The sequence below is a fragment of the Mus caroli genome, chromosome 6 (assembly GCF_900094665.2).
Source record: "Mus caroli chromosome 6, CAROLI_EIJ_v1.1, whole genome shotgun sequence".
Classification (NCBI taxonomy): domain Eukaryota; kingdom Metazoa; phylum Chordata; class Mammalia; order Rodentia; family Muridae; genus Mus; species Mus caroli.
Window position 1 is genome coordinate 94,975,551 of NC_034575.1, and position 17,194 is coordinate 94,992,744.

The 17,194-nt window shown below is 44.4% G+C and overlaps 1 protein-coding gene across 14 annotated transcripts in view; it reads right to left on the minus strand.

Moving 5' to 3' along the window:
• The window catches only part of Foxp1 (forkhead box P1), a 601,333-nt gene that overhangs the window by 135,023 nt on the left and 449,116 nt on the right, over positions 1-17,194 (minus strand). For all 14 annotated transcript variants that reach the window (XM_029478349.1, XM_029478348.1, XM_029478347.1 and 11 more), the window contains one exon: positions 13,363-13,563. In XM_029478349.1, coding sequence (XP_029334209.1) covers positions 13,363-13,563 — 201 coding nt within the window. The remainder of the gene's footprint in view (positions 1-13,362; positions 13,564-17,194) is intronic.

Sequence of the window (17,194 nt, forward strand, 5' to 3'; positions counted from 1 at the left end):
GAGAGAGAGAGAGAGAGAGAGAGAGAGAGAGAGAGAGAGAGAGAGATTCCTCTTGAAGTGTAAAACATTAATCACCAAGCTTATTTATTCAGAAGAGCAGACCAGAGAGCAGGTGAGGGCTGCAGTTGGAGATTCCCTGAGCTTTCGAATGTTATCATGAGGACTGTGCTTATTCTACCTTGTTGTAAAAAACAATTAGGATTCTACATTTCTGTGCCTCTCTCATTCTCCCCAGTGGGGCTGTAGCTGTCTTCTCGGGGCTCCTGCTTTAGTGCCAAGTTAGAGAAGGCAGAATTAGGACCTGGTCTGCCTGGTAAGGGGGAAGACTTAAATTCTATAGGGCAGAGCTTATGGTATCACAGAAAGGTTTAGAGTGACTTGTAGAACATGAAATACCCACAAAGGAGAGAGGGTGCCTTGGGTTTGGGAGGTAGGAGTACGAAGGATACAAAGCCCTTGCCTGGATCCATGCGTATGTATCTGCACGACTCATCCAGAACAGAGTGGCAGCGGGGGACACAGAGGCAGGAACTGTGAAAGGATAGCAGCGGAAGGGAAGATGGTGGATGTGAGGAAATGCAGAAAGCAGATGAGAAGCAGAAAGGACGACACCAACACTGCTGACTAATACGGCCAGAGACAGAGTCATCTGCCCGGAGACAAGCTGCTGTAAGGACATGCGAGGCAGCTAAGAGCACTTGCCAAGGGCTGGAGGTCATTCGTGCATTCCTGAGAAAAGAGAGGGACACACTGTAAAGGAAACAAGGAATCAAACACAGATGAAACTAGGTTCTCAGTGTGAATGGGGGTGGGGAGAAAAAGGCACAGAGTATGAAAACTCCAGTCTGAAGAAGCTACTGGAAGCCATTCCCCACCACCAAATATAAGGCAGCTGCTGTAACCTCCAATGCTAACAGGCATGCATGGAGACAAGATCAGGGTTCAGCGGCACCCCAGCTCAGGAGGAAAGCCAGATTTGGAGGACAGGGGTGAGAAAAATGGAAAGAAACAAAACAAAAGCTGAAGCAGTCCACAGAATATTCTGGAACATCCTGGTTCTAACTATTCAGCAGCCACAGGAAGTAGAAGGAACTGTCTGGGAAGGTGTGAGCCATCCGAAGACTTCGAACTACCCATTTAAAGTCCGCATTTACCAGGAATCCCAATAAACGTTGGGCTCTGTCGACCTGAATATTTACCAGAGTAATTCACTAGGCTGTAACGAAAAAGGACAAGGGCTGGTGCTCCCTGCCCAGCTGAGTCCTGGCTGCTTTAAAACTCTACTACTTAAGTAGTTAAAAACCTGTTCTTTTGATGATCGGAGCAAGCTATGAATAGAAGGCAGCAACACAGGCCCTTCCGAAACAATGAGTGGTTGGTTGGTTGCTGTAATTTAGTGGGCAATACTTTTAAACTCAAACAATCCCCAATAGCAAGAAGTATAGCGAAAGTTCAAAATGGGATATGTTCTCTTTAAAATCTTGAGAGCGACTAAATATGACAACCATCTGATGTATGAAAATTATTCACAACCAAAAACAGACAGTCTGGAAATAGCCGGGATGACTTCATTTAGACAGAATTACCCAAATCTGTTTCTAATATACACAGTACACATAATAAATTTTTACAATATGACAAGCAAAACAAACTTAATAAAAGTTCCCGATCTTTTGTTACACAAGCATGCTATATCCATGGTATGTTTATAATAGTTTGCTCATGATATCACAACTCGGTAACAAAGGCGTAGGCAATACAAAAACAGTTACTAGGCATGACATCAGCTCACAACTACCGTAATTACATCGAAACACAAATTTCCCAAACTGTACATTTTCCAAACTGCTTCTCAATTTCAACGGCTGCGTTTAGACAATTACTTACAGAGTGGTCTGCAGGCTTTGAGTAATACCCGGCTTTCTTCTCTTTCTCAAGCGTCATTTCCCTTTAGAAAGTGCATATTTCAATTACAGGCGCTATTTTTCAGACATGCCCATAAACACATGTCCAAATTAGGAGACCGTGTGGTCTGGTGGTTAGTGAGGAGCACCAAGTACCACAAACACCCATTCTGTTTCCTTCACTGTGTGCCATGCCAAGAGAATCTCAAGGCAGCTTCAGAACGATGCCAAAGGACGTGGGTGGGAGTCCTGAATGGGTCACTCAAGTGCCTGGGAAGATCACTTCTCTGTGCTGCACTTTCCTCATCTCTGAGATGGGAAGAGTGCAGGCTGGGAAGACGAGTCAGTCAAGGGTCCCTTATGTTGGCACGAGGACCTGAGCTCAGACCCTCAGGATCTGTGGAAAACCTGGGCAGTATAGCAAAAGGACCCCCGAGGCTTGCTGGCCTGCCATCGGTAGCTTCAGGTTCACAGAGAGACTCAGAGGTCAGCAAATGAGGCGAGAGGGAAGGAGAGATGGCTCTCGGTAGTTAAGACCACTTGCTGCATTTGCTAGAGGCCCTGACTTCAGTTCTCAACATGCACCCTGCCCGGAAAACTTCTCTGACTCTAGTACTAAAGAATCTGATGCTGTCTATTCCCGACATATGGTAAATGCTCACACAGACACACACATACACGTATGCAAAAATAAATAAATAAATAAATAAATAAAATTTGGAAAAAAAGGTGGAAAGTTCTGAGGAAGATATCTCTACATGCACTCACATACCTGTGTATGTATGTGCACATGTACACACATATACAACAGACATGGTGATAAGCTTCCCCCTGCTATGGAGTAGCTGCCTGCTGGAAAGGACTGTACAACCCTTCAGTATGTGTTATCATTACAGTTACCTTTCTGGACAGATGCCTGTCTGAAAACCTAGCTTAACTGAACTTGACCCGCAGCATAACTCTTCTGAGGTCAGGGCAAGGGCGGTGTCTTGATCACAGGCTCTCGACAGAGTGACTTTCAAGTGAATAGAGTTTGAAAAGCATGAATGCATGCATGAAGGAAGGATTACAGCCACTACCTTCAGAAGTGAAAACTAGGATCCAGGCTTCATGCTCTCTAATTGCTTTCATGTTCTTGCCGCTCACGATGGCGACGACATTGCGAACCCATCAGAAGTGACCAGCGGAGGGAAAAGGCTGCCATGTCCGTGATTTCAGAAGAGACTTTTCCAGGATCAAAGTTTGTGAGTCCATACCATATGTGTGACCTCTGTCTCACTGTGTTTTGAGGTCAGCTGGATTTCCTGACCAGGCAGAGTGCCAGGGGACACAACTACCCCCATTGTCACTGTAGTCCCTGGCGTTATACCGAATGCTGTTATTCCAGGCTTCAGGAAATCTTCTAACCACTGGACAGGGTCCAAGGCTGTGTGCTAATGAGTTTCAGATTGGAGGACCTCACTGGGCATGTGTCAAAAAAGTGGCACAGTGTACAGGGAGTTGAGAGCAGGGGAAAAGTCTCACACACACACACACACACACACACACACACACACCACAAACATGGGGAGGGGGAAAGGGAAAGAGAGAGGAGAGAGGGGGGAGAAGAGGGAGAGGAAAAGACAGAGAGAAATAAAGAAAACCCAGTAGTTACCAAGCTGCTCAGACTGGCAGGGAACGCCACTGACCTCTGACTTCATCAGAAATTCTTGCAGACTTACAAAATAAAGGAGTTCGCTTTTATCACACACTGAGAGGCTCATATGGAAAAATGGAAAACACTACATCACTTGACCTCAACGTGGCCCCTTTCAACCACAGACGAATACTGTGTACAGAAATCCTAAATCAACTTAAGATGTTCCAACAACACCAACTGAAAAGCCTTAATTTTCTGCATTAGACTTGATGATTACTATTTTGGGTCTTGCCAGTTTGCTTAGAAGGATTACACAGGAAAGAGACGTGTAATGCCCGGAAGGGTGTTTTATCACTTTGCAATAACACTAACGCGGTGACCTCTGATGAGTGCTTATGGAGGTGGGGTGGGGAGGCTCATCCTGGGTGACACTCCAGAGCAAGCCTGGCTCACTAGGGTGGGAAAGGCACTCACAACTGAATCACCATTATTTGCTTATATTAGTAGAACATTAAAACAGATTTTAAACAACATAAAGGCACTGTAGCCGGCTGCTTGGTGAGTCACTTTAATGGGGAGCCAAGTGCTCTTCTCACTGTTGGATTTCAGAAGGAGATTCTCAGTGGGTTACCATAGTGGACACTCATCTGGTTCCTTCCTTCCTTCCTTCCTTCCTTTCTTCCTTCCTTCCTTCCTTCTTCTCTTCTTTTTAATAAAAATTGTATGTATTTTTCACATGTAGGGGCATTTTACCTGCATATATGTCTGTGCACCACATGCATTCAATGCCTCCAGTGGCCAGAGGAGGGCTTAGGATACCCTGGAATTGGAGTTACAGATAGGTGTTTAGATACCATGTGGGTGCTGGAGATTGAAACTGGGTCCTTTGGAAGAACATCCCACACCCTTAACCATTGAGCCCTTCTGGTCTATTTAAGAGAAACCATTTCTTGGGGAAATTTGACTCAAAGAATTTTGAATAGCAAGAAAACACACATACTACACATACCACACATACATACACACTCACAATACACACAGACACACATTCACATACACACACTCACATACACACACACTCACAATATACACTCACACACTCTCACAATACACACACTCACAATACACACACATTCATAATACAAACACACACACCCAATACAAACACACATACAATACACACACAATACATGTACACACACTCACAATACACACACTCACACACACCGTTTCCACACTTAGTACTTTGGACTTTATAATCCAATCCTTTCACATCCTCTAACTGTCATCAACATTTTTCTCAGACAGTGTCTATAAAATTGATTGCTTGTAGCTCTGAGTTTTGTTCGACACATGGAAGCAATATAATTTAAGGGATTTTCAATGAGGCTGGAAAGAGATACAGAACCCCAGGAAACCTCTACAGAATTTGGGCTATGTGGGTATGGAAGGGGAACAAACCAGAAGCAGAGGAAATGACCTGAACATTATAGGATGCCGGAAACTTTGACAAAACCTCCAAATATGGAAACTCTAAACCTCACTGTAACGCCGACTGACAAGTCCTCCCGCCACATATGAATGATGGTTCCGGAACATTAATACGTTCATTAAATTCTAGCTCCCTGGACTTAAAATGCTCTGCATTCTGGTGCACAGGCGCCTTGACAGCTCTGCTGTAATCATACCCGTGAGGTCCTCAAATGACACGGTAGTAGTTGAGAAGCCTCATACCCCTGCCCAATCTGTTGCTTTCACAGGTTTAATCTCAGTATGAAAAGCCCAGAGTGGGATCATGTGGAGTCAACATCTTAAACTCAGCTGTGTATCGCAGAAGCCACCATGGGTGGTGACACACTCCCATGATGCTTAGCAACCACACAGGGCTCTAACTCCCCAGCCTGTAGTGCTGAAAACTATGGTTGTGTCTTTTGTTTCCCTCACCCCCTTTCCTGGAGCACAAGTAGATGACCAGCGAGGGTCCGACAGTGTTATTCCTAATTACCTTTTTTTTTTCACTCTTGATCCTGTGGCTCTCATAATTAGTTACCTGGGGCTGCAATCCAATTTGAAGTGATGACAAGAAAGTGATCCATGAAAAAGTAATAAGTTAAATCCAATTTCAGCCTTCCTCTAATTAAATGCACATGGAACTAATGACTCCAACCCCAGCATTTCAGTGATAATGGTAATTAGCGAGGTGGGAGTCGCTCTCTTTTTCAACACTGGAGGTGGAAACCACAAGGTAAAATGGTAGGAACACTCTTAATTACATGTGTCATTTTGTCAGCAATTTACACATTTTTGACCAGTCAAGTATGTTTTTTCCCCTGTCCTTCTCCACCTCCTAGCCCGTGCCGTGATTATAACACAGTATTCCATGTTCCAACACACGTCAGCTCAGAGGGGCAATCAGCCTTGAGGAAACGGAAGCATTCTTCTTCACTGCTGCCCACTGCCCTGATGCTCACTCAGAAACACGTGCGCGCACACACAAGAACGCACAGACACTCATGCAAGTACATATACACACGCGAAGATATACACAGCTGTAATTAGGAAATTATGTAGATGTAAGTGACCCTTCATTTGAAGTCAGATATTTACAGTGAAATTGGGTTTTGCTCATTTGATTTCTGTTTACAATATAGAAAACATAATCATTTGCTAATTTATGGGAATTATGACATAATTTCTCAGTGAGGAGCAATAGATAACACACACACATATATATTATATTAATATATATGGAGGGAGAAGGGGCTATACCCATCAGTGTTCTATTCCTGTCTTGGTGTTCCAAGGAAAGGCCCGCTAACCTTTCAGACTTTCAGTTTCCCTCTTTCAGGAAACGGTTGCCTATCCTACAGAAATGCTATGGGGCTGGTCCACGTTGAGCACTGAACAAACTTTCATGATCTTATATACTCTGCCTCTGGTGATGTGTACATGGCTTGTGTGCTGGACAGTTTTATGTCATGTTAATTTGACATGAGCTAAAGTCATCTGAGAGGAGGGAACCTCAACTAAGGAAATGCCAGTGTATATCAAGCTCTATGCAAATCTATAAGGCATTCTCTTAATGATGGTTGATGGAGCACCATTGTGGGTGGTGTTACCCTTGGGCTGATAGTCCTGGGTTTTATAAGAAAGCTGAGCAAGCCATGAGGAGTAAGCCAGTAAGCATCACTCCTCCATGGACTCCGAATGAGTTCCTGACTCAAGGTTCCCGCCCTGTTTGAATCTCTGCCCTGACTTACTTTGATGATGGACAGTGCTGTGGAAAAGACAGCCAAATGAACCCTTTCCTCCCCAACTTGCTTTTGGCCATGGTGTTTTATCACAGCAATAATCACCCTAACTAAGACAGTTTGACACAAAACATTAGCATTTAATCTGCCTTGTAATATTCAAGTGCACAGAGGTAAACTAACCATATGTAAGTGTCCACACTAGGATACTTATGAGAGTAAGATCACCAATAAAAATACTCAGGCATAGACTGGGGTTGTCCTGTTGTGACAGGGACATGGTCATATTACACTTCAATAAAAGTGGGACATGCAATACGACGCATGTCACCATTCTGAAGACAAGAGCAGACTAGGATTATTAGAAACAAAATCTGAAGTCTGGAGAATGAACTTAGGCTCCCGGGACCACGTGAAACCCTTAAAACCTGGATGCAAAATTCTGCATACCTAGATATTTTGCCAGGGGGAGGAAAGGCCAGTGTTCTCATCATATATGTATATATTTAAACTATTATTAGTGGACGGCAGTGGGAATATGATGTGTGTGTGCACCACAGTACATGTGTGAAAGTTAAAGCACGACTCTGTGTGGTCCTTTCCTGTGTCCTCTGTTCCCTCCTTCCACGGTGGCTTTGGAAGATCAAACTCATATCTTCAGGATCCTGACACAAATGTCTGTACCTACTGAGTCATCGCTCTGGCTCCTTCTGCCATGTTTCTGATAGTCTGTGTAATCTAGAAGATTTAGTAACTTTTTTTTTAAATCACCATTTCTGCTGTGTGATGGTGCTGGTGGTAGTGGTGGTAGTGTACAGCTTCAATCCCAGCACTTGGCAGGCAGAGGCAGTTGGGTCTCTGTGAGTTCGAGGCCAGCCATGACTACAAAGAGAAACACTGGCTGGAAAAAAAAAATCATCATTTCTACTTTTAAAATTTTTTATCAAAACTTCGTTTTAGGGACTTGGGATTCTCCAGAGGTATGGAGAAAGAGTCTTTTAAGGGACCAACATTTGACCTTTCTCATCTGTTTTAAAGACCAAAAGATGCTGGCTGTAGGCACTGTTCACTTAGAAAAATCAACAGATGCATTGTAATTACCTGAATTAACTGGGTTTCCTAACCCAGTACACAGAGATGTATTTTAAGGGCTGGTATTCTGCAATCGTCCCATCTCATTGGTACAAAAGGAAACTGAAGTTTCCTTTAAGTGTTTCCTCTTAGCAAATTATTTCTTGGTGAGTGACATAGAAATGATCTGGGATACTATGTGGCATTAAGGCAAAGCAAAGAACCTCCCTGCCTAAGTCACATTTTATTTAACTGCAAAAACAAACAAACAAACAACAGAATCTTGCATTTTAACCTCAAAGCAGGACCCCTTCCAGTCCTGAGCCAAAGACTGGTCCTCAAGGGTGGCTTCACTATTGATTTTTATAGGTTAAAAAAAAAAATGGCCTTCTGGGTCAGAGCTTGCAGAGCACATAGTCTTGGAGGGAAAGGGCTTTATGGGAGGGGAACCAACCAGATGCCTGGCTTTGAGTTCATACTCTGTACAGACAGCCTGGAGCTGTGGTCAGCTTCCCACTGAAATGATACACAGGGCTCGCTCTCTGTCTCAACTTGCAGGCTGCTGTAACCCATGTGTTCTTTTACCTTCCGAGGAGAAACTGTCACTTGTCTTCCTTCCAGTGTTGTCTTCCAGCCAACAACTGAAATGCTTAAAGAACCACAAGCAATCACCACCCAAAAATGGCAGCCAAAGTTCCCAAATTTGATCAATAAAAATTGCTCATCTGCTACAAACAACTCCCTAGCTAGGAGAGCCACACGTTTTGGAGGTTACAAGGGCACCTGCGCCGTTAGGCATTTAGTTCAGTTGTTTAAGCAATCTTCAGAAGTATATAAATATTTATAAAAAGCAGCCTACTATTTTTACCCACCTCTAATTTTTTTTAAGCAAAATTGAATTAATTCACTTATAGTTGCACAGCATCCTGAAGGCAATGTCTGTGTCTACAGGGAAGGGTCCTTTCGATAAGCACCAGCCCAGCTCCCCAGCACACTGGGGCTCTTCTGAGATGTTCACCAAAATGCACTTAATGAATGCAAATCATTTTGACGGTGAACTTGGGATGGAGCCAATTCTCAATTTCCATTTCTATCATTCATAAGAAAAAAAATATCTGCAAGGTAAACTAACAGTGTAAGCAAAGAAGGCAATGTAGGATGGTGAGCCAGATGGTGAGTCAAGAACTCCAAAAGTAGCCTATATTCCTGGCTCAAGCCTTCTTCTTCAGGTAACTAGGCTCTGTCCTGAGACTGCGCACAGCAGGTTTAGTTCAGCATGTGTGAGGAGCATGCGCCTCTCTCCTGGTGAAATGAGCCCACCCTGGTGATGTGGTGGCTTGGGTTCCTGGTCTCTAATCTCCAGCCTCTGCTCACTTTCCCTTTTCTTTTGTTTGTCTCATCAGTCTGCGAAACTGAAGTGTGCTGCCAAGCATGAAGTGGAGAAGGGTGAGAGATGCTTACAGTATGAGGCACAGCATATTTGGGGATTTAAGGCTTCTTCCCCCCCCCCCACCCGTCCCCCATCATCCAAGCTCTCAGCAGATCGAATACTCCTTCGCCATCCGTCTGCTACCACAGCTCTCAAAGTCTTGAAGGGTAAAGGAGAAGATCATAGAGAAACTCTGTGCAGTGACAGGGCTTCCAGTTCATTTTAGAGTCACTCCAGGTGAGCCACCCTCGGAAGAGAATAAGGTATACTGGGATAGGCGTCAATGTCACAGGTATGTCTTCCAAGAAGCACCATGTCTACACTCATCTTTTTTTTTTTTTTTTGGTTTGGTTTTTCGAGACAGGGTTTACACTGTATAGCTCTGGCTGTCCTGGAACTCTTTGTAGAACAGGCTGGCCTTGAACTCAGAAATCTGCCTGCCTTTGGCTCCCAAGTGCTGGGATTAAAGGCGTGCACCAACCACGCCCGGCTTACACTCATCATTTTATAACAAGGTGATAGACTATGTGACTGAGCTTAATAATTTCTCCTTTCTGTTAGTAGAAGGCAAGACTCTACTAACAGAGCTTACGCAATTCAAGTGACTGGACACTGGTCAGGACACAAACACAACACACATATATTCACATATAGAGGAACACAGGCAAGCACCAACCCTTAAAAGTCAGTGCAAATTCTCTGCTTGTCAATTCTACCACTGAGCATAGGGGAAGCTCAGCCTCGTCCTCAGCACACTAGAATCCCTGATAGCCATGCTCCTTCCATCCTTTCTGTACAGACTCAAGTGGACAATACATCACAGGGCTGGCTCACACATTGCCCTAGCCGTAATGATGACTACATGTCAGATTTTTGGATTGGCTGCTAAAAACTTTAATGGTCGAGAAAAACCAGAACTCTCAAAAGGAAATCCCCCGAGACTATATATCACATACCTACTTACGCCAAAGGAACCAGTACTATTACCCTAAATGCCACATTTTAAGAGAGAGTTCTGGGGCTAGAGTGACAGATCATTGGTAAAGGGTTTCCTGCATGAGGGGGTGAGTTCAGATCACAGTGCCCCTGTACAAATATGGGGATGGGCATATGCAATCCTAGTCGGGAGTGGGGTCAGGGGAGGAGACAGGCAGATCCCTGAAGCTCAATGGCAAGTCACATAGTTAAATTGGTGTGGCCAAGCTCAGTGACAGACTGTGTCTCCAAAAGGAATTTGGAGTGCCTGGCATGGTGGTGTCAACCTTTATTGCAGAGGCAGGGGGATTTCTGTGAGTTTAAGGCTACCCTGGTCTACAGGAGCAAGTTCCAGGCCAACTAAGACTTTGATGTGTCTCAAAAGCAAAATCTTGTGGAGTTGGACTGAGTAACACACTCACTGTCAAGCTTTGGTGTGCAACACACATGCACACACACACACGTACAAAGAAAGGCAAATCCAGTTTACTTTTATTTGTAAGTGATATTTTACTTGCTCCAACACTGTGACTGGACAATATCTTCGTATATTTTTCAAAACTTCAAACCTAAGCGGCACTTCCCAACATTATATTGCCATCTCCCAATGCACTTAAGGCCTGCTAAATTCAACAAGACTCCTAGTGTTCTCAAGGCTGTGAGAGGCTCCAAGAGGGAGGCCAAAGAACGGACAAGCATTTGAATCACTGAGTGACAGGCTGGGCCAGCTCCCTGTATACATTAATAAATTAGAATTTTAATTGTGTCTCTGTCTGCAGGAGATGCCCTGGTACTTTAATATGTACCAACAATTGGCTATGTTATGGAATCTGCAATGTGGCCTCCGCTGCTGACCCCTGAAACACAATTCCCAGACTGACTAAGGAAACTGTTCGGTTTGATCCTTTCAACTTATTTGAATCCTGACAAATAAGCTCACGGCTGAAAGGTCAACACAGTCATATTTCATCCTCCTGAGCTGTTCTTAAGACATCTGCACAACAAAGCCCTTCTTACAACACCTGACATCCACCCTCCATGGCACTGCACCTCATTATAACTGTCTCGCACACCCGCACCCACACAGCCTTAAGAGAGTGTGAGTTGCTGGTAGTTTACTAAACAGCTGTCTTCAGAAGAGTCTGTAAACAGTTCATACTGATAGTCACCTTGCCCAATAACCTGTCACTATAAGGTTAGACTTTTTTGGATGAGGGACAGTTTCCCTGGCACAGTAGGAAAGCTAGAATTGGCTTAGCAAGGACAGGACGACATGTGCAGGGTTGTTTAGAAGTTGGCATTAGTCTATTCTAACCCTGGGGGAAGTCGACACGTGTAGATCATACTGACTAGTAACACACTGTGCTATTGCTCATCACAAACTGTTCTAAAATTTCCAGTGAGAAACCCATCCTTGGCCTCCATTTAGGGCGAGGAACACCGAATACCTACCTTCTACCTTAAACGTGGCCTAAATACCCTGCCTCAACTTTTAAAAAATTTTATACCACATTTTTCTATTCCAACACCCAAATCCAAATTAGATTTGATGAACTCATTTCTCCTTCTACTCTATTAACCCCTTTGGCCTCGATGTGCCTGACACGAGAAGTTGTTGAAATAATCTTCTTTTGTGATCACTTCATAAAAATTGCTCCCTGCTTTCAATTAATGATTCAGAAACATTCCGCAAAACATGTAGTGAAGGAGGGCATGTGTTCTACTATACTCATTACCGGGTATGACAGCAGAAGCACTGCGCCCTCCTGGAACCAAATAGAAGCTCTTGACACTGCAGACATGTGGAGCTGCTAAGTGGCACTTCTTTCTGGAGGACATGTTGGACACAGTGGAATGGTGAACAGCTTCCTTGATCCAAAGGCTATGAGGTGTTAAAAACATCTCTGCCCCCCCCCCCGGTGCCCTAGTTAGGAATAAAATATGTCTCCGGATTAAGAAACTTTATGTGTTGTCAATGGGAGAGTCCATTAACCTAGCCACTATAAAAAGGATGCTGACAGACAGACCTTCAAATTAAGTATGAGAATCCTAAAACAACAGCAACACAACAACAACAAAAACCCATCATATGATTTAGATAGAGGACTCCTGGGTGTACGGCCAAAGGAAACGAAATCAGTTGTGCTGGTCTGAACATGAAATGTGCCCCACAGTCTCAGGCATTTGAACACTTGGTCCCCAGTTGGTGGCACTGTTTGTGGAAGTTTATGTGGTTGGTCAGCCTTGCTGGAGGAATTACATCACTCGAGTCTGGCTTAGAGATCTTTTACCATGCCATGCCAGATCACCCTCTGCTTCCTGCTCAGGGTTGAAGATGTGAGCTCTCAACTTCCTGCTGCCAAGTCTGACACCTGCTGCTGTGCCTCTCAGCCAAGATGTACTCTCATCCCTTGGATAGTAAGCCTAAATAAACTTACTCATCCTGAAGCTGCCTTGGTCATGAGCACCAAGAAAATAAATAACTTCATCACAGCACCAGAAAATAAATAACAATTGACATACTGACAAGATCCTCAAACACTCGTGCTTGCTGTGGTACAACCCTTGATAGTGAAGACATGGGGTTGGCCTACGTGCCTATCATCAGTGGATTAACAGCGATGGAGTCGTTTCTCCCACAGGACAGACAGACAGCTGTCTGTCATTTGTAGCAAAATGGTTGGAGACAGAGGGCATATCAGTAAGAGAAGCTAGGTAGACCCAGAGAGGCAAGTATTGCCTGCTCCCTCCCATTTGTGAAAACTAGAGTCAACTTGAAGGTAGGAAAAATGGTTACATGGGCTTGGAAAGGTGCAGTGGTGACGTCAGGTGGATGGATCTGGTCAGTGCAGTGTTATTCATGCATGAACCCTCTAGCATGCTGGATTCTTCCCAACATTACAAAAAAGAAACTTCTGGTCAAAGAGACTTTTCTCATGATGTCATAGTCATCTCATAAACTACAACACACACACATATTTTGCGCAAGTTTTCCTTAGATGGTTTGCAATGGTCACAATAATATCCACTTCTGCAAGGCTTCTCAGCCACATGAAAGGTTATGACAGTCATTTTTTGAAAAAGGACCGCTACCTGAAGAGCTGGTTGTTTGTCATTCCTCTTGGGAGACTTTAATCCACTAACTTGCTGCTGCTGCTGCTGCTGCTGCTGCTGTTGCTGCTGCTGCTGTTGTTGCTGCTGCTGTTGCTGCTGTTGCTGCTGCTGCTGTTGCTGCTGTTGCTGCTGCTGCTGTTGTTGCTGTTGAAGGAGGAGCTGCCTTGCCACCTGCAGGGCCTATAAGAAAAACAAAATGAAGGGAAAGATTTCATTATCACACAGGTCTGGAGACGTCCTCACGAAGTGGATCTCAGGAAAACCCCTTCCGATATGACCCTCACCTTCCTCATTTCTCAGCAAAAGAAATGGCAAACAAATCTTCTTGCCAGTCCACAGAGAAAACTCACCAGAATATGTTTACATTTCCTTTGGTTTAGCAAAATTACCCATGACCCCTCAGACACAGTATCATATGCAAGAAGATACTTCTTCCCCACTAGATAGCTGCCATGACATCTATAAGTAGGAATGGCTAGCACTGTGGGGACAGATATCAGAGAGGAGACAGGAGGGATGAGAGAAATTTAAAGCTCAGAGGACAAGGAAGGCCTCTTACTGGACATACCATGTCCCACTGGATTCTTCTTGGGGAACTTTAGAACTCAAGTTTTCTCTATTTTCACCATACCTGCATCCAAATGAAGAGACAGAGCTAGGCAGGGGACCACAGGAATGTGTGCCATCATAGAAATAGCTATTCCCACAGAAAGCTTAGAGCAGATGGAAGCATATATGGAATGGCCTCTCTTGAAGACGGAAGAGGAAAAGCTACTGGTTGGGATATGGCTCAGGGGACAGAGGGCTTTCCTAGCATGCATAAAGCCCTGGGTCAACTTCCAGTACTACACAAAATGGCCGCGGTGGCACACACTGCAGTCCTCGCAATTAGGAGCTGGAAACTCGAGGGTCAGAAGTTCAAGGTCATCCTTAGCTGCTTATATATGTGTGTATGTGTATGTGTGCATATGTATGTGTGTATGTGTGTATGTGTATGTGTGTGATTATACATATGTGTGAGGGTGTGCATGTGTGTCTGTGAGTATGTGTGTCTGTGTGTGTGTTTGTGTGTCTCTGTGTATGTCTATGTGTGTCTGTGTATATGTGTGAGTATATGTGTGCATGAATATGTGTATGTGTGAGTGTGTGTCTGTGTGTATGTCTGTGTATGTGTATATGTGTGTGTATGAATGAATGTATGTGTGTGTGTGTCTGTGGGGGTGGGGGTGTGTGTATGTGGGTGTGTGGTGTTCCTAGCACACTGATTATACATAGATGTTCTTCTTCTAAATGTTAAAACTTTTGATTATGATATCTCTAAAGTATCTCAGAAATTTAAGGTCCTCCTCAGAGGTTGAGTCCAGCCTGGGCTAACCTACCTAGACTGACAGACAGATAAAATAAAAGGAAAGCTTAGCAAAGGTGGCCTGGGGTCATCTCAAAGTTTTCACTAGGAGCCCAGGAACCAAGCAGGCTAATTTAAATGAATCTTTCAAGCTTTTTGAAGTGGTGAGGTTTACTTCCAAAATAGCATTACAGAAGCGGTGTGAATTGGCAATAAGAAAAAAGAAATGCAAAGGAGACCTCCAAAGACTGAACGGATGACTGGGTGCCCCAATCCCGGTTTTTTAAGTTCAAGTGAGGAAAGAAGTATTAGCTACAGGGATGAGGCAAGCATTGAGATATTATTCACAGTCATAAAAGTAAGTATAAGAATAGTAGCAGACCGGGCTGTCGAGATGGCTCAGCCTATAAGAGCACTGACTACTCTTCCAAAGATCCTGAGTTCAAATCCCAGCAACCACATAGTGGCTCACAGCCACCCATAATGAGATCTGACGCCCTCTTCTGGCACCGAAGACAGCAACAGTGTAATTATATGTAATAATAAATAAATCTTTGGGCCTGAGCAAGCAGAGTTGGTCGGAGCAAGCAGAGATCCTAAAAATTCAATTCCCAACAACCACATGAAGGCTCACAAACATCTGTTCAGCTACAGCGTACATATACATAAAATAAATAAATAAATCTCAAAAAAAAAAAAATGTCAGGCAGAGGTAGCTCACGCCTTTCATCCCAGTACTTGGATTAAAGAGGCAGAGGTAGAGGCAGAGGCAGGTGGATTTCTGAGTTTGAGCCCAGCCTGGTCTACAGAGTGAGTTCCAGGACAGCCAGGGCTACACAGAGAAACCTTGTCTCAAAATAAAAAAAAAAAAATAACAGCAGGCTGCTACAGCTCTGTGAAGATGCGACAAGGACCGGCCATAGGAAACCAAGGTGTGTAGGTACTGTGCCAGAAAATCCCATGGGAAGTCAGAATGTTTGGGTCTACTCAGATGAAAAGTGAGTGCACACGCGTGGAAGATGGAAAAGACGCTCACAAAATGACATACTCACAAAAAAGGGGAAGTAATGCATATCATCAAAATTTATTTCAATTTGTGTGTGCCTGAGAAAGACAAGACAGACAGACAGACAGACAGACAGACAGAGAGTGTGTGCGTGCATGCATGTGTGTCATATATGAAAAGGTACCTGGAGGCCAAAGAGGATGTCAAGTCCCTTGGAGCTGGAGTCATATCAGACTGTGAGCTGTACAAGGTAGGTCCTGGGAACTGAACTAGGGTCCCCTGGGACAGCAGACAGTGCTCTTAAACACCAAGCCACATGCATACCTATACATCATATACATATTTTTTTAATGTGGCAACTTATATTATTTGTACCCCACGGGAAGAGATGTGATCAATGCCTCAAACAAAATCTGACACTTTGGGCTTGGAAAGTGACCATAATAGACCTCCATGGTATCCGCTTCCTCAGAGAACAACAGCCAGGTCACTTGGATAGTGACATGTGCAGGTATGAGAATATAGTCACAACACTGAGTCACAAGGCTGCAGCTAACATATCCTGTATGCAGGAAAACAGAAGTGAGGGACAGTGGAGGGATTCCTGCGCCTGGAGGACTGACTCCTAGGGCAAGCTCCCTCCATAGAGCTCCCAAGGGACTGTTGTACCAAGAACTTTCAGGATTCTTATGACTTAGGCCTTTGTGGCTAAGTGGCACAGAGGAGCACAAACAAACAGAAGCACTAACAGGCAAGGAGACAAAGGAACAATCTTGTCCTCCAAGTAGAGCCTGCCTCTGCCACCACCGCCTGCATCTACTCTCCTCTTCCAGGTTGGCCACCGGCTACTGAACTCACCCCAGGATCCCTGCATAAGGAATGCCCAGGCTCCTTTGCCTGGAAAGAGAGAGATACATTCGAGAAAGCCTGCTTGAAAGAGAGGCTGTCTGAGAGGGGCAGTTGGAAGAGGCAAGTCGCCTGGGAGAGTTGCCTGAGACTCCAGCCTGCTGTCTTGGTGGAGGATTCACTATCGCTGGACTCTGGGTTTCCTTGTCTCCTTGGAGACGCTCAGTACATGCGTGGGCGGAAAAGTGGGCAGCGTGAAGATTTCATTTATATCATATAAGAAAAATAGTCCCCTGTGCAAGGTTCCAGCAGGAGCAAATGCCTCCCCTACTATTGCTCCCTTAGCTCTTTCACATAAAGCTCCCAAGGCTTTTCAGGCAGGACAGGAAACTATTCTACATCACAAGCCTTCCCAACAGAATCTCCGGGGTAAAGGCTAATCCCAACAGGAGGCTCCTGCTGTGAGGTGGAAGCAGACAGTGGGACTGTAGCAGACAGTAAAAGGTATTTAAAAGGTATTGTAGAGAAATACAAGGGGCGGGGGAGGGGGAGAGGAAGGCTACCTACTTGCAGTACCTATGCAAAAAAAAAAAAAAAAAAAAAAAAAAAAAAAA